This window comes from Vanacampus margaritifer, chromosome 4 (assembly GCF_051991255.1).
Source record: "Vanacampus margaritifer isolate UIUO_Vmar chromosome 4, RoL_Vmar_1.0, whole genome shotgun sequence".
Taxonomy (NCBI): Eukaryota; Metazoa; Chordata; class Actinopteri; order Syngnathiformes; family Syngnathidae; genus Vanacampus; species Vanacampus margaritifer.
The window spans coordinates 6,460,336-6,484,908 of record NC_135435.1 but is presented as its reverse complement, the minus strand read 5'-3'; the positions used below and the strand labels follow the sequence as shown (position 1 = coordinate 6,484,908).

General features: G+C 38.6%; 1 protein-coding gene and 1 long non-coding RNA gene across 2 annotated transcripts; one reads left to right on the top strand and one right to left on the bottom strand.

Annotated features, from left to right (window-relative positions):
* The first annotated feature begins 114 nt into the window (after positions 1–114).
* On the top strand, positions 115–3,662 carry LOC144051047 (uncharacterized). The gene is made up of 2 exons (XR_013293986.1): positions 115–787; positions 841–3,662. It is a non-coding gene; the product is annotated as an uncharacterized LOC144051047 (long non-coding RNA).
* A 915-nt stretch (positions 3,663–4,577) lies between these two features.
* gch1 (GTP cyclohydrolase 1) lies at positions 4,578–19,752 on the bottom strand. Its single transcript, XM_077564543.1, has 6 exons — positions 19,294–19,752; positions 12,165–12,274; positions 7,912–7,967; positions 6,561–6,592; positions 6,411–6,495; positions 4,578–6,283 (listed from the first exon to the last, which is right to left on the bottom strand). Exons 1-6 carry the CDS (start codon positions 19,652–19,654, stop codon positions 6,157–6,159), a joined length of 771 nt encoding a protein of 256 aa, XP_077420669.1. The 5' UTR covers positions 19,655–19,752; the 3' UTR covers positions 4,578–6,156.
* Between the last annotated feature and the right edge of the window lie 4,821 nt (positions 19,753–24,573).

Below are 24,573 nucleotides of genomic sequence, written 5' to 3'. Positions count from 1 at the left end.
TATATATATATATATATATATATATATATATATATATATATATATATATATATATATATATATATATATATATATATATATTTTATATCCGTTTTTATCCATCTCAGGGGCCATTTTGTCACTTGCTGTCGATTGAAGATGACATCACAGTTGCTCAGGGCTCAGTCAACAACCAGTCAGAGCTCACCTGTTTTCTGAAGCTGTGCTGTGGTTGGTTGTTACCTGAGCCCTGAGCAACATGACATCTTTAGTCGACAGCAAGTGGCAAAATTGCCGCCCCCTGAGATGGATGAAAACGGCCGGATTTTGCTGCGTAACTATATTCCACTAACGCAATATTAACCACATTACCATATTTAGACTAGTGGGGCTGCATAGAAATATTATTGTAAAAAATATATATAATAAATTGGGTTGACTTCCCCCTTTAAAGATGCTGGTTTTCATCATACACAGTGGGATTTTTATGCATATTTAGATTCTAGGATTTATATATCTTTTTTTTCTTGTGAAACCTTTGTTAAACATGGGTGATTTAAGCTGCATATTGCAACTATGTATCTTCCTTGGAGGAAATTGAGGAATAAGCAAACGGGCTTCACACAGAATCAGTCCATGAAGGGTTTGTAGCCCAGAGACTGTCTGACTGGAGATAGCGCCGCCTACTCGCCAGACAAGGCAGCGCACGTGTGGAAGCGTGCTGTCACATGACCACGCCGAAGAGGCCAAATCTTTCGGAATTTCGGCTGACAAGGATTTTATTTTCTTATCTAGTTTTGAAAAGCAGGTTATTGTGTCTGGAATGCAGACAATATTCACTGAATATAAGCTGCATTCCAGACACTCTATATCTACTGTATATTGAAATGTGTTTAGGAAACAAAATGGCCGACGTTTATTTGTTAGCGATTTCTGTTAGTTAGTCCCGATTGCATAATAGCACTGTACAGTACTGCCTTCGTTCCCTGCACTTGATAAGATAATGTGATACACGAACATCCAAATAGCAGTCGGAATATAGCGAGTCGGCTGTCGCTGGTGTTGTTCGATCTCCCGTCACATTAGTTTTGGCGTCGGGTCATGTCCGTCAAGGACCAAACCAGTATTGGCATGCATGATGTTTTTGAATTCAACTTGATCTCATGCTGTCGGACAACAGAGCTTCAAACTGTTTTAATTCTGACACGGTGCCTTCTTGTGCCTTTGACAGGCCTGTTGTGAGGCCACACACACACACACGAGTCAAAGTGTGTCATCATGATGCTGCACTCGCAGATTCCGTTTCAGTGTTGGTAGCTCGTCCGCAATGAGCTCTTCGTTTCGTCGCCTGCAAGTTTCCACAAATGTTTTTTTCTTTTTTTAAGTGTTGTTACTTCATATATATGAGCAGGCAGCATCTTGATCCCTGTGTTCTTTGCCATATGATTCAGTACTTATAGAACATACTTTTATTTATTCTTTTTTTCCCCTCATTGTTGTTGCAGAGGTCATAATTTTACTCAGTTAGGTATATTATTATTTAAAGTACCATGTATGTATTAACAAGTTATGGCTGGTAACCATACAGACATCTCAGATATTAACTTTTTTTTATTTTTTTTTTATGTTTTTATGTTGCTCTATAATCCTGTTTGCATTCTTCAGTCTATTGTAAAGATGTTTTTCATGTGAAGCTTTGGTGTCGGAGCACGAGTCGGTCCACATCACATGTTCAATCACACATGAGCCACGGGAGAAGACAGGATAATGATGTCAGTGCATATGTTACATCCGCAAAGTATTCACATTGGCTGCCTTGAAAAAACAGTTCGACACCCGGTTCTTGGATAAGTGATTTGGAGTTTCCACTTTAATGTTTGTAGCGGATGTGAAACATTTTATGGTCGTGAATGTGTAACAGAAATACAGTGCAATGGATTTACTGAGTACTTGTTTTCCCATTGTCAGCAATTTTAATTTGGACTATCACCAAATTGTTTTATGTGAATGTGAAAGTGGACTAAAATGTGAATTAAATTTGATTAAATGTCTTAACTTAATCAAAGTGGAGAAGAAAATAGTCATATAGTGGCAAATCCAGGTCCAGAAAATACAAACCCTGCCACAATTTGGCTTTAGCCCCTGATGCTAGCTAGCTAGCTAGTTATAACTTAGCTAGCTCCCTAGCAGGTAAAAGAGCACCTTGGGAGCTAGCTAGCAAGCACCTAGGGCTAAAGCCAAACTGTGGCAGGTTTTTTTACTTTCTAGACCTGGATTTGCCACATCTGGCTAAGAATAAAGGAAAACAATTGTTAAACCTTGGCTGAATTCTCCAATTCAAACAATTTTATTGTTCTAATGTCCCACACTCAAGAAAAAAATATATATATATGTCAGTGGCACTCGGGAGATAAAGGGACTTAGACAACATTACGCCTTTTCACAGGCATACTTTTTTTTTTTTTTAAATGGCTTTTCTTTTCTGTTGTTCAAGGCAGCATAAGCCTTGTGTGAAGATTCGCAATTTGAACATGGCTGAGATTGAACGGTGGAGTGTTGACATCTTCATACCAAATACCGACCATAAACTTCTGTGTGGGCTGCAGTCGTGTTACTTCAAAAGTATTTGTGTACTTGCAACTGAAGACATATACAATATGCTGTTTTGTATTTTGGGATTTGTCTTAGTTTCTGCATTTTAGATGGGAAACTCATTTTATTTTTGTTGTAGTTTTTGTTTTTTGTTTTTGTAAATTGAGCATCATCTAATGTGTAACAAATTTCTGCCGCTTGACTGTGCTCCTTTATTGCATTTAGTTTCATTTTGATCAAAGAGCCGATGTCCTGTATTGACTGCAGGCTTGCGTATATATTTGACTAAAAAGTATTGTTCTTTATTATAAAAAAGAAAATACGTGCAAAAAACGGACAAAAATTGAGGAAAATGCAGAAAAAATGAGTAATTTATCTTTTAAACCTGCATGCAGAAGGCTGAGAGTCATATTTAGAATAACAAATGGCAGTGCCTTTTTTTTGTACTCGAGACATTTACTCATAATGTAAATGTTTTTTGTTTTGTATGAAATTTAAAAAGTGAAATCTTCTAGGAGGAAACCAGTGACAGCTGTGCTGGGGCTTGTTCACACTGCAAGTCTATTTGTCAGAGCTCATTTCTACGGCCATCTTTTTAAATTGGTGAGACTGAATGGATATATGTGGCTCAAAGTCACCTTTATTTTATTTTTATATATATATTGGTAAAAACGACTAATTAGTAAGATTAACATGATATTAATACAGTACGACTGGAACACTTCCTTGGCTTTTGATTGGCCAAATGCTACGAGTCAATCCGTAAGCATCCTCTAATTGGACCCTGGCCGTGTGAACTCAGCCAATCAGCCGCCTTCACTTGGTGTCATCCTGTTACGACCGCATGTCCACTTCCTGTTCTCTGTAGGTACTTCCTTGAAGTTGAGAATTATTCTGGTCTGTACAATATACAGTATATTTGTGTGGGTGTGTGAGAGCAAGAGAGATGGAGAAAGGGTGAGTTTGTATGTTTGTGTATGAATGCATTCAAGTGTTTTTCATTGTCTTGCTGTAATTTGTTGAGACATACCAGAATGCTGTGACTTTGGCATGCCCCGTTATCCATATAAAAAAAAAAATGTTATAAGATTTCTGGTTTGTCTTTGTGTTTTGTTTTTGTAGTAGAACAAACAGGCTGTACTCTATGTATGGCATCACCAGGTGAAGTCAACCCAAAACATTTCTTTACAATAATTGTATGCAGTCCCGCTAGTCTAAATTGTTTGATTAATATTGCGTAGTATTTGTACTCTGCTAGATATTGAATATTAATAATTGCTCCTGGATATTGAATAATATTCACTTAATTTTCCATTGAAAAAGTCTTGAATTTCATTTATAGTCAAGTCAATTTCATTTTTATAGTGCCAGTTGACAAGCGATTAGATCTCAAGTCACTTTACATGAGGAGCAGGTCTCGAACCATGCTCCACACACAATCAGCATGTTTGTCAATACAGTGACCTAGTGACATGTGTGAATATGAGCAGACTGCACCTCACAAGTTATATCAGTCATTCCGTTAGTAGTTGGAAATGCCCATGTCGTACACCACCGCCTCCACCATGTTTGACGTGATGTGGTATGCTTTGGATTATGAGTTGTTCCCCATTCCATCATTATGCACCACAGAATCGAGTGGAAGACAATTGAACTGTTCTGCAGTCATTAAATGTCACTTTTTGGGTAGCTAGATGAACAGAGAGACGTTATTTGTAACAAACAAATAACCTGATTTTGATTCATTCCCCACAGCACACTAGTCACGAATCACTGGTGTAAACACACAAAACGGCAACTTTGGCGCTTTGCAAATACTTCTGAACCTACAGAAAATATAAAAGCCTGCCCCCCACCCTCCTTCAACAATCTAACTGAATCTGTTTTATTTTATCATTTAGGTGTTAAACTGAATTAAGAACTATTTTTGTTTTAGCACTATAGAATGTATACAATCGTGCAAAAGGTGTGTTCAAAACTAGTACAAACTTTTCTGCGTACAAAAATGATCAGATAATGTTTATTTGAAGACAGACAGATACAATTTGTTTTATTGCACTGAATGAACGTTTACTGTTGTTCATTTGTAGCGACCCCATTGGCTGAAAAGACAATTTCACAACATCACACTTGCCTAAGGGAACGACGAGGGCTGTGTCCGAATGTCCACCCTTAACCATTAACCCCTCATTCACTATAGTCCTACACTATATTTGTGGCCTAATTTAAAGTGTCCTCATTCTGTTTGACGATTCGGACAGCCAACGCACTACTTTCTCCTCGTCGCATATCACGTGACCACCATACATATCATGACGCACCGGCGAATAACTCCGACTATCTATTGTGAATGAAAATGTTTTAAAATTGTATTTTATTTCCTTTGTTGTACATATTTTCAACTTAAACGAATTATTTCTGTAGTATATATTAATGTAGCGCTTTGATTCTCGTGCTTGCGCCATTTTTTCCCCCATACTCGCAATGCATTGTGGTCTATTTCAACCGTTTGAGTGAACGTCGACGTTCACTACTTTTCAAAGGACATTGTGGGTAATTTTGTGTGCACTACATTTTTTGCTCACTGGGCATTCGGACACAGCCAAGGAAGTAGTTCTTTCTGTTGTCACATCAATGTCTTGTATTTGATAAAGAATTCCAAATAAACGTACGTAAAATGACAATAAGCCATTGAACTGGCCTTCCCTCGCAGCAAGGCAGCACAAAAATGAGTCGCGTTCACAACTCACACACATGTAAGTCGTCAACCAAATGGACTCGTTTACACAATTCAACAGACCACACATAACATGGACACGAGCTGGCACATGAACACACACGTTTACTGATTATGAACTTCTGTCACAATCAGTGACACCATAGTTGGCACATGCAGACGCAAACTTTCATAGGAGAATAGAAATAATACTTAGAATACATATAGTATATTTCAAAACGTTTCAAGCTAACACATTGGGACAGATGAGCATTCACATCTGTGGGCACTTAAAAGTATTCAATGAATTGAACATGTTTTAGGAATGTGGAGAAACAACTGCCTGTCCATTAAAAAAAAGAAAGAAAAAGAACTGCTTGACCTCATTAGGGTTGCGACTCGCGGGTGACTTTGAGGTGGGGCACACCCTAAAATGGTCACGTAGCACAAACAACCATTCACACTTGTGTTCACAATATGGGTGGAGAACATACAAATGACTGGCAACCAGTCCAGGGTGCACACCGCCTCTGCTCCTGTTAACCTAATTAGCCCAAGTGCTATAGAAAATGGACTCGTAAAAAATCATAATTGCTGTATTTTCAGCTAACTTCCTCATCCTGCATATACTTACTTCATTTATAATTTAAATCTGTTTGAAAATAATATTATAAACCTTTTTCTTGTGGATTACTCAAACTAGTTAATTCTAAGCCTCTGAACTGAAGTTTGAGGTCAACTGAGTGATGTAAATTAAGTAGAATGTTTTCCTTCATTTGGTAAAATGAAAACACACACACACACACAGGTGCACATGAGCCGGTCCGTGCAAATGGAGGTAATCCCTGGCAACAGGTGGAAGAATAACTTCAGCTCCTGACCAGTGTCAGAAACTCGTCGCGAGTTTTGGGGTCTTCCCTGAAGACTCCCAACATGGTGCTGGTGATGGTCTTGCTGTTCATCTTTTGGACGCCTCGCATCACCATGCACATGTGACTGTGGACACCAACGCATGACCTTTAACACGCTGCCACAACAAGCTAGGAAGCTCAAATGTCGATTATGTCATTGCCTGTCAGTTAATAAATGTCAAACTGCACAAATCGATTTCCCGCGTACGTACGTAGCTTCAATGATAACGCCGACCCCGGTGGGCTGCAGGGCTTCAGTGATGGCCACGGCGATTTGCTTGGTCAACCTCTCCTGAACTGTGAACAAACATCGTGGATGAACTCTGAACACGATGGCTGCAAAGCAAACGTTTTGCGTGTACCTTGTAGTCTGCGGCTGTAGATCTCCACAATCCTGAGGAAAGACCAAGTTCAGGAAGTGAAGGCTAATTTACTTTTTTTGGTAATCATTAAACCAAAAACATGTGACATTAATAAGCATGTTTTATATGATGCAAACAGGCCCAACGTGAAGATGCCAAACACGTGCAATTTCTGTCACAGCCAGCAGATGGCGACATTAACTGTTTGAAAGACATGCTGGTTTGTCAGCGACTGTTTTTACAAATCAAAGCTACATGTGTAGCTTATGTAAACAGACCATTTTGTAAGCTTTGGAATCAATGGGCACCAACTTGCCAAGATACTACTTACAAGCAGCAGCACTTCACACTAGCTCTCACAATTGCCTACCACCTACAGTACTAACATTGTGTGTATCTACTTTACTGTGTTTATTCTTGAAATGTTACATCAACGACAGACGGAAATGAGCCGCTATAATCGGCCATATTTACAATAAACATCCACCCGTTTTTATCCATCTCAAGGGTCCGCCGTCAACGGAAATTGACGTCAAAGTGGCCACGGCACGGACAGTTCCTTCAAAACACCACAAGGTGGAAGTAGCGCTGTGAAAACATCTTCACGTTCCCTATCCGTTTGATGCTCAAGGGTCACTTCATTTAGTTGTGTTTTTTCCCCCATTAATGGTTAGTTTCTTTTAATACTTGAATGAGAGAACAATAACCCTCCTGAAGACAGGGATGAATGAATTCATATTATTTTTGTTTGTACTTTGAAATCAAAATGAAGCACAAACTGTGTTCTATTTTCGAAGGCAACCACTTATACAAATGATGCCGTTATGAGTTGAAAGGGTTCAAATGAACAGGAGCATCCTGTTGCTGGGACCTTTGGCCTGCTGACTTTTCTGTAAGCTAACCGCTTTGGACATTCAAGAGTTTGGCACCTTCACAAAAATGTCACAAGAACAAACTGGCTGCAGGGAGCGGAAAAGAAACGGCCCTATATGTGCATATGTCATAATTTCTGCCTACAAGAGATTTCTTCTCAATTGTAGAAAGGATGTCATGTATGACTGAATTTATCAATTCTAATTACAAAGACAATTTCATCGCGATTTAAATTTTGGATGGTAAAACCGGCAAAGCTTTCTTTTTTTTTTCTCGCCATGTTTCTGTGTGTGTGTTTCCTAGGCAGTGATTAATTGATCACGTTCAATGTGTGTGTATTTTAAGAGGCTTATTAGATTGCGTATTGAGTGTGTACAAGTGCAGACCTGATCCCACTGACCCCAATACCTTTAGGCTTAGTATACTAAAACCACAGACTCATAGCCTTACACACACACACACACACACACATTCTCACCTGGCCAGCTTGCTGAGACCCAGGACTCGCTTGTTGGGGAGGTAGCCAATGTGAACCTGCACAGTCAACAAATCAATTTCAGAATGAAACCATGAAAGGAACCAGGTCAAATGAGACAATATGCCTTGAGGCAATAAAGCAGAATGATTCATAGTAGGTTTGTTCACGTTTGCGTAAATTACGACAACAACTTCCTGCCAAGTTTTTCACTCGCTGCATCAGTGTGGAGTTTTGTTGCGCTTGCAACACGTGTCAATAAGTGTATGAAATGTAATAAGTATGTCATGTTGTAAGCTGCAAACAGCGACGAGAGGAACATCTTTTTTGGTATGGCTAATCTTTGAGATGAACATCAAACTTTGACACAATGCGCTGTCCACATTTAATTATTTATTTATTTATTTTGCCACTTTAGCATTGCCCATCTGTCTTGGATACTTGCTTACAAGTGTGTCTCAATTGGGTACAATCCCTCACATGAGTACATACATGAGAATGTGACCTGGAATCCTCCCGAAATGGCCAACTGTGACTTTTTATGCAAGGGTGTCCAAACTTTTTGATTTGAGAGCCACACATTTTTTTGTTTTTTAAACACACTAATCAATCAAGCAAGCAATTATATGCTGTTTATTTTCAAATTAATTTTGACAAACTGTTACATAACAGTTTTCTGTTAAGGCTTATAAGGTGAATAGTTAATGATTTGTCAAGATTTTGGGGTGGCCAACAGTATTGCATCCCACTAGACAAGACTCCACCTGCACTGAACCGCAACCGCAACCCAATCCCATCACAACATTCCGAATCAAAAAGAGCAAACTGTAGAAACTAACCATTTTTAAAACTGTGGTATTATTTTAGTCCTGAATAATCGTACAAATATATTAAATCTTTGACACATATCTAAAAAAGCGCTATAGCAGTGGTGTCCAAACTATGGCATGGGGGCCATTTTCGGCTCTCCATTTATTTTCGAGCGGCCCTTAGCATATACAAAAAAATAACCTTTGACACAGCCTGCTTTTCTAGCTATGCAAAGAAAGTATTTAAAACTAAAATAGAAACACATCACTTTGTAATTTAATTAATGAAGTCAGATATTTCAGTTTCAGAAGCAAAAATGTTTTCCTCCATATTCCACTTTCTGTGTCAAGGTCTGATTTGTGAACATATCACATTAATGATTCACTAAGAAAAAGTAAAATCAAGTTAAATTGGAATTTTATTACCAATTACTCTAGATTGGCTCAGGGTTGGGGCGGATCTATTCTCAAATCGAATCAAACTTTATTTATAAAGCACCTTTCATACATTAAAATGCAACTCAAGGTGCTGAACAACTAAAACATCCATAGTACAATAAAAAGATAATCCATCCCTCCCCCCAACATCCCCATGTTCATACCCACAAACACACACACACACAAACACACAAACCACAACATGGCAGGGCACAGAAAAACCCTGTGCCAGAGATTCCCGGCCCAGATTTACTGCGGCCGGGAATCACACAAAGTGAAGTGTATTTATTGATTTATTTCAATTAGACTTGTGGACTCTGTCAAATTTTTAGTATATGGCAGGGCCGGCTGAAAAACGGATGGTGGGCCACAAATGGGCCCCAGGCTGCAGTTTGGGCACCTCTGTTTTAGTGTATCCTTTATGATAAATATGTCCACAGAATTGCGTACCAGCTATGACTTATTTATTTATTTTTCTAAACATTACACTCATTTGTATTCCGATCCAGATTGAGAAACTCACATTTAACATTTAACCCTTGTAGGATCTTCTAACCTACAGCCTATTTGGACAGCGCCATTTGTATGACGTCATCATGGGCAACCAATGATGAATCCTTGGCTGTGATCTTTACTCCCTGCGTGTTGTTGAGTCAACAAGTGGCTGTATCAGTGAGTGTTTTTGATGTCATTCTGTGGTTAATCTATCTGCTTGTATGGTTGAATGATAACCGTAATAACAAAGTGTCTTAATACACAGTAGTTTGAGAAAAATGTCCACGCATAGAAGACTAAAAGGATGACGAGGGTAGAGAAGCTGGACAGGCAAGGAAGGATGCGTGTTAACATCATCAACTGGAGAGTCACTGCCGTAAAGTGCTGCAGGCTCTAATTCTGAAACACACACACACACACACACACACGCTCCACCCAAATGTCAGACGCAATTTGTAGACCAGACGAGAGAAAGGGCAGCCGCACGAGCGTGCAAAGATCGCTTTTCCTTGTCTTTCCTCCTTTTCTGGTCTTCCCGCTCCTTCCTGCTGCCGAAGCCTGATAGTGAGACATCAAACACCTGAGAAGGCCACACGTTCTATGATCTGCATCTCTCTTACACCTGTGTGTGTGTGTTATGGGGTGTTTGTGTTGTGTCTGTAAAGCTTGTCATTGTCAGGAGTGTTGCTGCGGATCCATCCCCTCTCAAATGTGTCTGCAAGGAGTGACTCATAAAGTGGCACGCCTCCTCTTGCTTCTCTCTTTTGTTTGTTTTTTACAGTGTCATAGGAGGAAATAGTAAATTGCATTCATCATTTTGTCACATATTTCACTCCTACTTATTGCTTCATAGAGAGTTGATACAGCCTGGCGTGGACCGATCCCCAGTGACTCACAGGGCTGACAAACAAGCATCACAACGCAACGCAACTCAAGATTATATCAAGTTCAATGGAAGCTCTAAAGAAAAACTATCGTTCAAAAGTGGCACGGTCAGTTAATAAAGAAAAATAGCACCATATTGTATTTTTTTAAATCATAAAAATATTTCATATTTGTGTGTGTGTTTGTATTTATTTATTTTATCTTGTACTTTAAAATCACTGATGATGTTGTACTGACTGAAAGCTCCATTTTGCAATAAGCGCATCTTGGCAGTGTGGTGCATTATGGGTAGGCTGGATAGAACGCTTTAATTCACTGGTGACACCAGAGGCTGTTTACACCTTTTAGGAGAGGGTCTGATTCCATCCTTTTTGTCTTAATGACATGCACCTGCAGGCAAGATGGAGGGATAAAATAGGTTGTGGATGAATACACATTTTTAAAAAAAAGGGGGGGGGAGAATGGACCAATAAGATTTGAGTTGCAGCGTAATGATGTCAAAGGGGCTGGCAGGGGGCAGAAGCAACACAAGATTTGAAGATAAATAGATTGCAGCTAATCAGATTATTTCTCATTTTGTTCATTTTAAACCAGATAATGACTACATGGGTTTGTGAATATCAAAGCAGCATTTGAGACATACTGTACATATTCTTGGTTATTTTATCATATTATATATATATATATATATATATATATATATATATTAGTGCTGTCAAAGTTAAAGCATTAACTGATTAATTAATCACAAAAAAATTATTGCATTAATCATGAATTAACGCAGATTAATCGCACTATTAATTTTGACCAAAGATTATCCTTTAGCGTGACAGCGGAGGGCTACGTTTAAGGTAGCACAGGTTGTGTTTGAGCAATAAACATAAATGCATGCATTAAAGTAAAGCATTTAATAAATGTTTGCGTGTCACATTTAGAATATTTGTTCATGTCAAAATATTGGGGTCATTTTTTTCAATTGTAAATTATGCTAGTAATTAACTGATTAGAAAAAATGGAGGATGAGCCTGTGCAGTAGAGCAAAATTTTTTGAAGACGTCCTGATAACATTAAATGTCAAATGAATTAACATATAACCTGGTGCTCTTCAAATTTGGCGGGAAAAAATGTTGATTAAAAAAGCCTTTTTTATTAAGCGTTTAATCTTGATTAATCAAAATTCTAAAATGTGATTAATCAGATTAAAAAATATATATCGTTTGACAGCTCTAATTTATATACACACACATATAAAGTATGGTATATAAAGTATGAATACTAAAACAATAATCTTGCCCAAGGTAGTCCCAAAATGTGCTTAATGTGAAATCTGAGCTTGTTTTATGCAACACAAAGCTGATATGGTTGCAGGGTGCCATGATTTTCTACGTGCAACTATACAGTGCTGGCATATATAAAAGAGACACAGTATTTCTGATGACTAAAATTATTATTATTTTTTTTTTTTTTAACACACAGTCAACAATAATCTGATAATCAGAGTGCCATTGCCACCTACTGTAGTGTATATGCAATTACACTTTATTCAAGAATGGCAAAAAAAAGTGTGCGTGTGTGTGTATCTGCACATGTGCATGCGTGTGCATGTGTGCGTGCGATTACATCGCTTACCCTGCCGATGATGGGCACCAGGTGATGTTCGCACATAGAGAACACGTCGATGTCTTTGACGATCACCATCTCGTCGTGATCCTCATCAAAGATGGCGTCGTTCAGCACGTCTGCACGCAAACACACCGTAGACATTGCATAACTGAAATCAATTCTCGGTATTGTTGACTACCTTCCTTAATGTTTTTTTGTATTAGCTTTAACTGTCAGAACTGATATTTTACATCTATCTATTGTGTTTTGAAAATATGATTTTAATGATCACAAACTTCCTCATTCATTATATCCCATCTCCACTTTTGGCAATCCTTTCTATCGACTGTATCTATCATCAACTCTTTTGCCTATTTAATTATAGTGCTGCTTTTGCACACTCCTGTTGCTTTATTACTTTTTCCCTTTTTTTTTGTTGGTCACCGGGCTTCAATAAAGCGCTTTTATCGTTTGGTGACGACACAGACGCCTCTCAGCCATAACATGTCAGGTTTTAATTTCCTGACTGACAATCAGTTAGAGGCAGTGGAGAGAGGTTCACCGGCCGACTGGCTGCTGCTTATTGCAAGACTGCCAAGTAAACATGCAGCCAGGTGAAACCATAGCTTTTTGTGGACTTTTGTCTGTCAACTGTCAAATATGTTGACAGGCAAGTTTGTCATCATCAACCTTTGTGGATGGTTGCTGACACTTCAACATGCACACCTCTTGCCAAGACAAAGTGCATGCAATAAGAGAGGAGAAACCACAGTAAATATGATTACACGTTACCCTTTGCTGCGGCACATCACATTTAAATTGTTGGTAGCTTTAGATAAATGATTCTTAGTGAAAATGAATTCTAAATATTGATGTTGTATTTGCTTAGTCACAGAAAAACTCTAGTAATTGGGGCTAATATGGAAAATGTCCCACTTTTGATTAGAATTAACATTGTGAATCTGCAACTAATACAATTAATTGGCTTGACAATATAGAAACAAGTCAGTTTAAATGGAATGCTAACAGAATGTCCACTCCCCAAAGTAATAATGAAACAAACTTTGCGACATTGATCTGCCTTCTTGAAACATTATAGTTAGCATAGCAGCTCCAAGCGCTAATTGTCTTGTAATGTTGTTGCTTGGGCATTAGTTCAGAGATGAGCATTGCAAAATAAAAGCAATCCCAAGGATGAAGGCTGCCACTGGGTGGAAACTCTAATAAAGTTGTAATTGTGTTTGGAGTGTTTTCTTGTCAAGCGCCACAACATGTAGCTGCTAATAACACCAAGTTGATCACAGCTAAAATAAGGCACGGGCCTTTAGATAAATGATGGCTAGTGTTGGACTATTGAGGTGTCCATGAGACCCACTAGTTTACAAATTCGACAATTGTCCAAAAGTTGAAAAGATAAATCTCTTGCAAGTATTGTATACGCACAAACGCACACCACGGACACCCTAGGGGGGTAGTATGGTTAGGTCAAGCTTAATCAAATGGCTGGCAGCTGGTAAGAACTGTCAGCTTAGATGAAAGGTTGACAAGAGGAGGGCACACATCAGGTAATGACAGTTTCACTCAACATCACTTCATATGTTTACCAACATCTCACCGAGAACAAACAGCTCAATCTGCACATGTATCGATTTACACAGGACAGTTTCTAAGCTGAAAATCATTGTGCTTCAATATCAGCGTACTGCATATTTATGTTCCTGCCATAGAAAATGGATGGATGGATGGATGGATATATGATACAGATCAGTCTGTCCTCTGCATTAAAGGATCTAGTTGAAAACAGATTTTAAAATGAAACTCTTGTTATTAACCCCAGGTGAATAAATCTTGCAGGAATTGTTCATGTGTAATATTGTCTGATACCTAAAACCAAACTGTCTTGTTTGTATGTTCAGTTTACTTACGAAAATGGTGATGGATATCTATGCAAGATTTAACATATGTCTTGCAACCCAAGCAGAAAAAACTTTATGCGAAGCTACAAAAGTTCAATAAAACCAGTAAACTCTACAGTAATATTTGCTCTCCAAGTAACCTACAGATACAGAAAATGTGAGCACAAAACACAAATCTTTGATTTTTGTGAAGACTAAGAAAGCCATGGAAATGCTTTTGTTGCTGAAGAAATTTAAGTTTTAATGCCCTTTGATGTTTTTTAATGTCACCTCCCACCCCACCTTTCTTTTTCTGTCATTTAATTTTACTCTGTTGTTGTTATACATGCTGCATGGCTCTTTGTTTACCTAAAACCAAAACCAAAAAAACGATCCTTTCTTGTTCTTCTGTGGGGTCTATTGGTAGTTGCAAAATCCTCTTCATGGCTCATTACTGCCACCAACTGGACTTGTGTTTCTACTGCAAGGAAACCGGGAATTAATGGTGGCTGGATGTTGTGTCCTTCCAACATCTAGTGGTCAAGTGACTGCTCATATATCTAAAAACTAGTCAAGTCACTTTATTATTATTATTATTATTATTATTATTATTATTATTATTATTATTATTATTATTATTATTATTATTACTACTACTACTACTTTGGTTGACACCCAGAAAAATTATAATGAAGGAGAAAGAGCCAAACACCAAAGTAAATACATTTAAAATAAACCTTAAAAGCCAATGAAGTACAAAAAAAATTTCTCATTAAAAATTGCCCAAAAAAACTAAGGACATTTTTTCACCATAATTTTAGTTTTAAGAATGTAAAATGTAGTGTTTTTTTAAACACTTGTTTTAATTTTAATTATTTAACAAAAACGTTTTTTCAATTTGAAATGTAGGTTTTTTGTTAGTTGTTGTTAACTATTTTTATTCTAATCTGAGAAACGCAAGTTTGCACCTCGCAAGTAACTGACCATCAAGGTCCAGTTCGACCAACCAACCAAGCTTGGGCTCCAAGCCTCTGCCCTAGCTTCCAATTACGCCCCCACCTATTAACCAAGCCACTCAAAAAGCTAATGTCTACTGAAAAAACACAGACTTGGCTCAACTTACGGCAACCTTAACAAAAGCCAGACAACAGAAACTCCCTTGAACAAAAAGGAAGAGAATACAAACAGCAATGGCTGACACACCTGTCAAGCAGGCATATTTTTTTTAATATGTCAGTACATTTGAGACACAAATTTAAAGTGTTATCAGTCTCTACTTATAGAGATCATCACCTGCAGTATTGCTAGAAATTCATGCAGTACGCTGATATGCCACAATAAGATTAACTATAGAAGAATGAGAATGATGACGATTTAGTGCCTTAGCAAACAGACAAGCAGAATTGTTTTGAAATATTTGTATAGATTTGTCTCATGGCGGTTGGCTACATGTGGCAGTCATATGCTGGTTTGTTTTGTTTGTGTGTCTTATAGGCGACTGGGTTCATTCTGTGTCTCCATCAGCTTTTTTTTTTTTTAACTTGCACTCCTCACATCACCTGCACTGTAAAAAAAAAAATCTGTATTTTTACCAGCTTTGGTTGCCAGAATAATTCTATAAAAATTACAATAGAATTGTAAACAGTTTTACAGAATAACTTGTACATTTTACTGGTATTTAATGTACAATAAACAGTAACTTCTAAATCTTACTGGAGTTCAATAAAAGCAGCATGTTCTTTGTAAATGGTACTTTCCTACCTTACAAGGCCCTCAAAGTGCTTTGCATTTTGACTATTTATTCACTTACTGATGACATAGCATCAGGAAAAACTAGTTTCATTCATTTATGCATGGATCTTCAACACTGGGATTGAACCAACAACTTCAAGGTTCCAAAATCACCATTCTACCACTGAGCCACGCCACCCTGTTGCTCTTAAGCTATCAGTAAATTACACTTCTAGCCTACATATTTAATATACAAGTTGTTCATATTTGCACTTCTTTTTTTTTTTTTTGCAGAATTATTCTGGAAACCACAGCTGCCAGATTTTTTCTGTAAAAACAACAAAAATACAGATGTTTTTTTTTAACAGTGTACCAAATAACCTAACAAAAACTGTTATTTTAACACTCCTATGATGCAATTTTAACTGCATCCCAATGTTTTTCATCTCACTGCGCACCTGATCCCTTTGGCACCTCCCACAGGTGGTGAGGCCGTGGGAAGGGGGACCCACGCTGCCTTTTCGATCACCAGACGCTCGCCTTCGAGCCCCGCCTCCAGGCCTGGGTCCAGACCGGGGCCCCGGTGACCCGTGTCCGGCAAGGGAAACTGTGATCCAAAATTGACGTTCATCATAGGGGTCTTTTTGAGCCATGCTTTGTCTGGTCCCTCACCTAGGACCAGTTTGCCATGGGTGACCCTAGCAGGGGCTTAAAGCCCCAGACAACATAGCTCCTAGGCTCATTGGGACACGCACTTCGACCACGATAAGGTGATGACTTGCGGAGGAGTCCTGTATTAGTCCTCCATTTTTTTAATGAACTACAAGCAGACCTCCACGGGTGAATGCTATAAAGTTAGCTAGAGACTAGATCACAGTTCTGTGAAGTGGACTTCCACGCTGATACGTGTCTGTGTGTGAGATCTGCGCACAGCCTGGCGCACAAGTTTTTATTACGGTGGTAAAATTTTGATCAACCATGGAAAATAGCTCAGACGTTCTGTTAAATCTCTGCATAGCTTTTGGTCATGTGCTGGTCAACAAGAGGATTTCTGCCCCATGCTGTGATGAAAGCTGAACCCATGACTTGGGCACACGAACACACACAAACACGAACGCTGATCAAACAGTCTAGTGATTCTCACTCAATGCTTTAACTCTTCATGAACATTCAGCATTCTGTTCCAAACTGTTTTTGTGTGTTCTCTGCTTTCCGACAACTCAAGGGGGAGGGCTTTGAGCCAACCAATCAGGAAAAAGCAGGGTTGAGGCTCAAAATACATACCATTGTTATTATTCCCAGTGTTCATCCTCTGCTGATACAAACAGTAGATGGCATTGGTCCATGTCACCTTTCACATGAAGCTGCTTTTCTCACATTCTTCCATCATTTTCTATTTGTGCATTCCTTCTTTTGAATTTAGCGTTAAAGCACATATACAACAAGCCCCGCTAAAGCTAAACTATCTCCAGATGGGCTCTAAAACCCTAGAACCCTGACTTCATTTTAATGTACGGAAGTGTGGCAAAGTGGGCCCATGTGCTGAACCCTTTTTTAAAAATTGTTACAGGGGTATAGTGGGTGGACTCATGAGCATCAGGCAGGCCTCAAACACAAATTCACATCACACTGAAAGGCTGCACTGCGCACGTCCTGATGACTGGACCTCTCACCTGAGACAAAACCTCTTCATCCTGCCAAAATTTTACACACTATCGCCTTACTTTCTACAGCCTGAAACAGATCTACATTAAAAGTTGGGGGGGGATAAAATTTATGGATTAATACAGTTAACATGTTGGCATGTTTGATACCATTTTTTTTTCAGACTGATATTAGTATGAGTACTTAATTCTTGACTATAGTCACTGATACCAATACCACTAACAAATTCCTTCAACAAACAATGACAGATAATTTTAAAGAAAGGCGTATGCATCCAAGTATAGCATTTTTCCTTAAAAATTACATCAAATACAGTGGTACCTTGAAGTTTAGTTCAGTGCTGAGTTTGTGTGTTTTACATTGGGCATATTGTTAGACTACTAAGCGGTCGTTGCGTGCGTTGTTTAACGTCAGGCACGTTGTTGAACAGCTAAGGGGGGGTCCTCGTGCCAGTATTTACAGAAGTAGTCACGGTAGTTACAGCGGCGCAATAATCTCCTTCCTAATTCCACTGTGGTTCGTAGCACTGTATGTTTTTCTTTGCTGCCACTGGCACTGTTGTCGTTCTTTGGGCCCATGGCGAAGAAAACTGTCCTGGAAAAATCAAAATGCACTCACGAGTATAGAGCACCTCCGGGAGTATTCACGATATGACTGGAAATGAGCAGTGCAGCGTCTCAACTACCGCATCGTGAGCATTTGGCATTGCTCGGCTCCGCTCGTCTTCACTCGACTACCCGTTTTCAAGGTACGTTTGGCTTAGCTTGCTTTGCTTGGGTGTTCAAACTCCGAAAATGAGTTCAAACTCCGAGGCATTTTTTACTCAGATTTTTGGGTTGAAGTCCGATTTGTACGAGTTTCGAGATGTTCAAACTCCAAGGTTCCACTGTAAATGGCAATTTTCTGTTCCTCTAATTTCTAGTTCTTAATCATAAAACGACAACAAGAGGGCATCCGATACTGGTATTGGCAAAGGTCACAAGTACCTGAAAATAAAGCTGGTATCGTATATACATATATAACTGTGAACACCAGAGACAGATATTCCAAGGCAGATGCTATTGTTTACAAATAGGGATGGGCAAGCACCGATACCAGGTATTAGTATCAGTGCCGATACTATCCTTAGTTATCAGTACTCATAAGAGCGGCCATTTTACAATTAGCAATTGCAAATTAGAAATGAAAAAAAAAAACAGAAAATTGCCACTAATTTAATTATATAAAATGCTATATTGGGATAGGTATTTCTTTAAAATTATCTATCATTTTTTAGGGGAATTTTATGTACTAGTGTTATCGGTGATGTTCAGGCATTGATGATGATCTGGAAAAAAGTGCTTTTGAATATCCCTATTTCTAAAATAATGAAACATTAGTGAATTGTTAGTGGATGTTCTATAATTATCCTGCCTATTTCTAATATATATATATCCATCCATCCATTTTCTTAGCCGCTTTTCCTCACAAGGGTTGCGGGGGGTGCTGGAGCCTATCATATATATATATATATATATATATATATATATATATATATATATATATATATATATATATATATATATATTTATTTATAAGCGTCATATAGTTGAAAACAGAGTAGAAGAAGAAAGGAAATCTTCCCTAATAATGAAGTCATGTGCTGTTTTATAGAAGATGCTTTTAAAGATACGATTGCGTTGAATGTGACTAAAAAGCATGTAAAGTTAAAATGTCAATTAGTAAAGACCCATTTTAGTGTGGAAAAACAGCCAATCAAAAGCATCGATCTTGGTTCGTCCCACCTGTTGATCGGAGCACAACAGCACAATTCCAAATATCTGTTTTAGTAGTCTCATGCACCTTAGCTAGATTTTGAAACTCACCGATGATAGTCTCCTGGTAGCCCTTGGTGAAGAACTGCATGGCGGTGGCGGCTCTCCAGGGAGTTTTGACGAGTCCCTGCCGTTGCGGGTCCTCTCCAAGCCCACGTAAAATGGTTGTGTAGGCTGCGGCCAGCGATGGGAGGCTCTCCTCGTTGTCCTCCACGCTCCTGGTGTGCTCCTCTCGCCAGCTCTCCGTCACCGAGGCCGCCGACCGGTGCGACCCGGAGTCCGCGGGCGGCCCCTGTGGAGCGGTGGGCGGCCTTTTAACCACTCGGTCAAAGTGTCCGTTCAACGCCAAAGTGGTGTCACCCGTGTCTTTTTTGTCGTTTGGAGTGAACGCAGTGTGTTTTGAGTGTTCCATCACTTCTCTGAGTCACTGTTTCCCTCTCTCTATATATATTTCGTTCGCTTTCTCGCGCTGTCTGCTGAGCACTTGTTGAATCAAAGCGCTCTGTAACACCCGACTGTATTTTTTTTTTAATGTCAGGCATCCTCGCCATATATACTTACAGATTATGCCCAGGGGAATTTTTATTGGTTGTCAAGCTCCAGGTGGGCGGGGACTAGCCATTTTATTCACAAGTTTGGTAAGAAAAACTGGAGGCTAATTATTCTATCACGTGACGTAACCTTAACTAAAACAATGATTATCTATAGTACACGAAAGGTGGCAACGTGACTGTGACACCGCGGTACTATGTTAACTTTTTTTTTTTTAATTGATTTTATTCATATTTATTTTTCTAACAATTTAAAAAATATATTTCATCATCCTACAAGAGAATTTGGATGTCATTTTGACTACTGACAATTCCGAGTTTACGTCACAAGTCAAAATGCTGGTCAACGGTAAAATTACGCTCTTTGCTCATTGAAAAGCATTGGACTTTTAATCCTTATAATATGATTTGTGAGCATTATTTCGATTTTTTTTAAATGTAATAAAATGTCGTTTGACTACTATAACAATGTGTCTGGTTTGTATGCTAGTCACAGGCAAGAGTAATACACTATGCAGTTTGTTTTCACCGTCTAAAGGAAGCATTTGATGTTCGGATTTGTCAATACATAGCCTAATTAAAGGTACAGATATTTACATCGTTACACCAATTTGAAATATAAGTTAAGATATCTGAAAAGGGACAGGTAGATATATCTGAGGTGAATATCGTGGAAAGGGAGAATTTAGTATCTGAAAACTGAATTAGATGTCTGCAACAAATCCAATTTAGTTACATACCTTATACTTGTCCTCCTGCTGGTGCTTGCTCTACCCTTAACATTAGAAAAATATAGCAGAGCAAGGTGGAAATAATGCATGTAAACGAGGTTTCACAGAAAAATAACACTCCACACCAGGAAGGCCATACGCCAGTCAGTGAGCTTGACTGTTACATAATGACAGCCTGGGCTGTGAAACACATGGTAAATAATTTTTTGTCACATACAGTACCTGAATATTTAAATCTAATTGTTTTCTAAGGTCAAGCCATTCATTTTCCCAACATTCTAAGTTAACGACCGTGTAGTTTCACATGCCTACCCAAAAAGCTTTTACACTAAGCAGCATTACTTTTTTTTTTTTTTAAACCTTTTGTAAAGATCGCTCGACATCTAATAGGAGATTGTCCAGCTAAGTGAAATGTGATAACAGCCGGAAACAATTTTGTTTGAAAAGTTTGTTTTTTTCCCCCCTAATATTTCAGTTTATATTGTGATGGTTATTGAAAATGCAGCTGGTCAGAAGAAGGTTTGAGAGCGCCACTGCCACCTATTGTAGTGGATCTGCAATTTACACACACACACACGCACACACACGCACGCACACAAAGTTTCCTGAAGTCACACTCCTACGATGGCATATTAGGGCCACGTATCAATTTTTTGGGGGGTGAGTAATATTCTTAGAGAAAAATGTCACAAATTTATGAGAAAAAAACTTGTATATTTGTGACATAAAGTGGCAGATTTGCCAGAATTTTTTTTAGAAACTTGCGAGAAATACACGTAGTGTAGCTATGGTCTGGTCGAGGTGCTGGCTTTTGTCCATCAGGAGCTATATAACGTGAGGATTCGTTGGTGGTTAATGGAACACTCTTTATAAAATGAAAAGGATGAATGGAGACAGATTTCTTCTTAAACTTTACTCGTCACACACGGCAGCGACAACACTTCCTGACCCCCTAATCAGCTGACTAAGACTAACCAATCAGAAGCTAGCATACTTTAGGTCAATGCAAGTGAATGACTGAGCAGCAGATTAAACACATCAATTTAGCTACTTGAACAAAAAAATACCAACATGTAAGAATTAATAAATAATTATTATGGAAACATAAATGCATAGGTAAATATATATTTTAACAAATTTACTTAAATGCTTGATGCTCAGGGTGTGGACCTTCGCAAAGTGAGGCGTCTTCGTCGCTGGCAGTACCCAGCGCTTCAAAGTGCAAATGCTTAATATATGGTTAATCTCCTTATTTGAAAACCCAACCAAAAAGTATTGGCACAAACATCCGAGTGCTCTACGTGTATTTCTCACAAGTTTCAGATTTTTTTCCTCACAAAACTGTGAGTTTATTTGTCGTAAATTTGTGAGATTTTTTCTCTCGCAAATTTGCCACTTTGTAATGTCACAAATTTGCGAGTTTATTCCTCGGAATTTTGGGAGATTTTTTGGGGTTGTTGCAAATTTGCTACTTTATAACGTCGCAAATATACAAGTTTTTTCTCATAAATGTGTGAGTTTTTTTCTCATTATATTACTCTTGACCCACCCTCCCCCAATTTTTTTTTTTAATTTGACGTGGCCTTAGTATGCCGTCGTACTCGCCAGATTACATAATGCATTTTCTCTTTGTGTTGCACAGGCATGATTCATGCCATTTGGAAACACTTGAAGCCGGTTTGCATACTGTACAAGTAGTTTTAACACCCTTGATCAAAACAGCTTTACGTTAGGGACACAAATCTTTTTTTTTTTTTTTTTTTTTAGTACAAATGTCCCCAGTTCGCCTTACTTGATGCGACAGAATGAGGTAATGAGTTCGGTGATGATACAAAAAAGCAAATAAGTGAAGCCATTTTACATTTTTACAGTACAGTAAATATTAACAGGAGGCATTGCAATGCTAATACAGTAACCAAAGGACACAATTAACAATCAGACATTTAGTCATGTGCAAGAAAAACATCAGTAGGCTACAAGTATGTGTATTGGAATAACTAAATGAGGGTTAAGCACATCCGCGTTCGGGTAAACAGAATTAATAATTTCGGGCACTTCACTTGCAGCCTGGGCAGTGAACAATACCTGGAAAATTGCACTTTTTTTGTTTTGTTTTTTACACACAAACACTACGTGACTTGCCACAAATGTTGGATGCTCATCAACTTAGGAGCACTGAAAAAGCTCCATAGTCAAAGGTTGACAAAGGTTTTAAGCTCTACGAAGGTATGCCGCTAACTAGCATAATTTTCTTAAGAGGCTAGTCTAGTTGACAGAAATATTTGTAAACACGAATTAATAGGACTTGATTTTTATGCTGAAAATTTAACAATCTATTTAGATTTTAAAAAAACAACATCTTGTGAAAATGTATTTCCTGTTTTTCATCTTAATAGCGTACTGCCTGGAATATCTTATGAGCCTTGCATCACGTGTGTTTTGATGGTAAAATTGGCAAGTTTAATATTACGTAGCCATAATTTTCTCACATTTTCGTCACTTGGCAAATAATGGAAATTTACAGCGGAGTTAAGTCTTCCAGACATCGCGCATTGTGGCACACAACAAAAGTCCGAATTTGGATTCTGTCTCTCAGTTAAAATGTCACAGGTTTTTAAAATGGCATGGCAATAATTTAACATTGCCAATATCTGGTGTACCACTCCAAAGGCTAATGGCAGCGAACCACCCAAAGTATCATGCAAAATCGACTTCTTGGAGCTTTTAGCCATGTTAAATTGCTAATTCCTCACCAAAAACACCCCTGAAATGGTTTTCCTCCGTTCACCCATCTCTGAGCATTGTAGGTCATTCATTATCCTGCTCTCCAAGCACCAGCCCCTCCCAACCCAAGAAAACGAGCGGGTCCTAACTTCGTGATGTGTGGAAGTTAAGATCCACCCCTACACCGCTGCTGCGGCGAGGACGAGAGGGGCACGGCAGCCACACAGGGAGTGGCGGGGTTTTGCTAACTAACTTCCGGGTTAGAAAAATAACTCATATTTCATAAGAAATTACATTGCCACGGTGTAAAAGGTTAAGTTTAATCATGTATAAGCCTATAGTTAACTGGAAGGGCTTAAAATAGCATGATACAGACCCTTTCAATCTGTCTACCCGAACGCGGAAACAGTTAGCGCATAAACTAACGTAATGCGCACATAACACAAATTACTTCACTGGGATATACCGCAAGTGTCAAAATGTATCAGTCAAAAAAGGACTACAAAGGGTAATGGATCAGTATCATCAACAAGTGGGGAACATATACAGTACTGGCAAACAGGAAAGAAGAAAAGTGGTCTGAGAGGCTGTCAAGAGACTGATAAGCAATACCTTATATGCAGGAATTCATGCAATGTACTGGTTGAGTACTACATGTGACGACAATCTCACATGTTCGTACATGTTTTGAGCTATAGAGTAAATGGGGAAAAAAATATTTGTTTTATAGTTTGATGCATCTTCTAATGTGGATGTTTTGTTTTCGGCCTGGCATTGTCTTGCTGAAATAAGCAGGTACGTCACCACGTCCCTGAAAAAGATGTTTCACGGACGTTGCCTGGAAGTAACTTTCAGTTAGTGCCTTCACAGATACAGATATGCAAATTACAATGCCCTCATATGCTGGATTTTGAATTTCGGTCCTTTTCCTCCATGGTTTCAAAAACAATTGGGAATGTGGGCTCGTCAGACCACAGGACATGGTTGGTTGTTCTGCATATGGCTTTCGCTTTGCATGGTAGTTTTTACCAGATGTTACCCGTCGGTCGGTTGCCATTTGCCAGCGGCCTGGCCACCCGACCAAATCTATCATTGTCCAATCCGTCGCTGTAATTTTAACCACGGTTCTGTCATCGGTAAATTCCATTTCGTCAACACTCTTTTTAGAACGTTAGATCTTCATTTTCTTGTTGGACATCAAGAACATATTACTAGATCACATGCACTCACAGACACACAGCTTGGTGATTGGTGAAATGTAAACAACACGCTTCACCCCACAGAAGGACAAGGAAAAACTTTTTTAAACAAAAAAAAAAAGGGAA

Excerpts from the sequence above, each read along its gene's own strand:
- gch1 (XM_077564543.1), bottom strand. The coding sequence starts at position 19,654 with ATGGAACACTCAAAACACACTGCGTTCACTCCAAACGACAAAAAAGAC. Across the intron at positions 12,275-19,293 it reads CTACCAGGAGACTATCATCG|ACGTGCTGAACGACGCCATC; the intron begins GTGAGTTTCAAA and ends GTTTGCGTGCAG. Across the intron at positions 6,284-6,410 it reads GGCGTTATCATTGAAGCTAC|TCACATGTGCATGGTGATGC; the intron begins GTACGTACGCGG and ends TGGTGTCCACAG.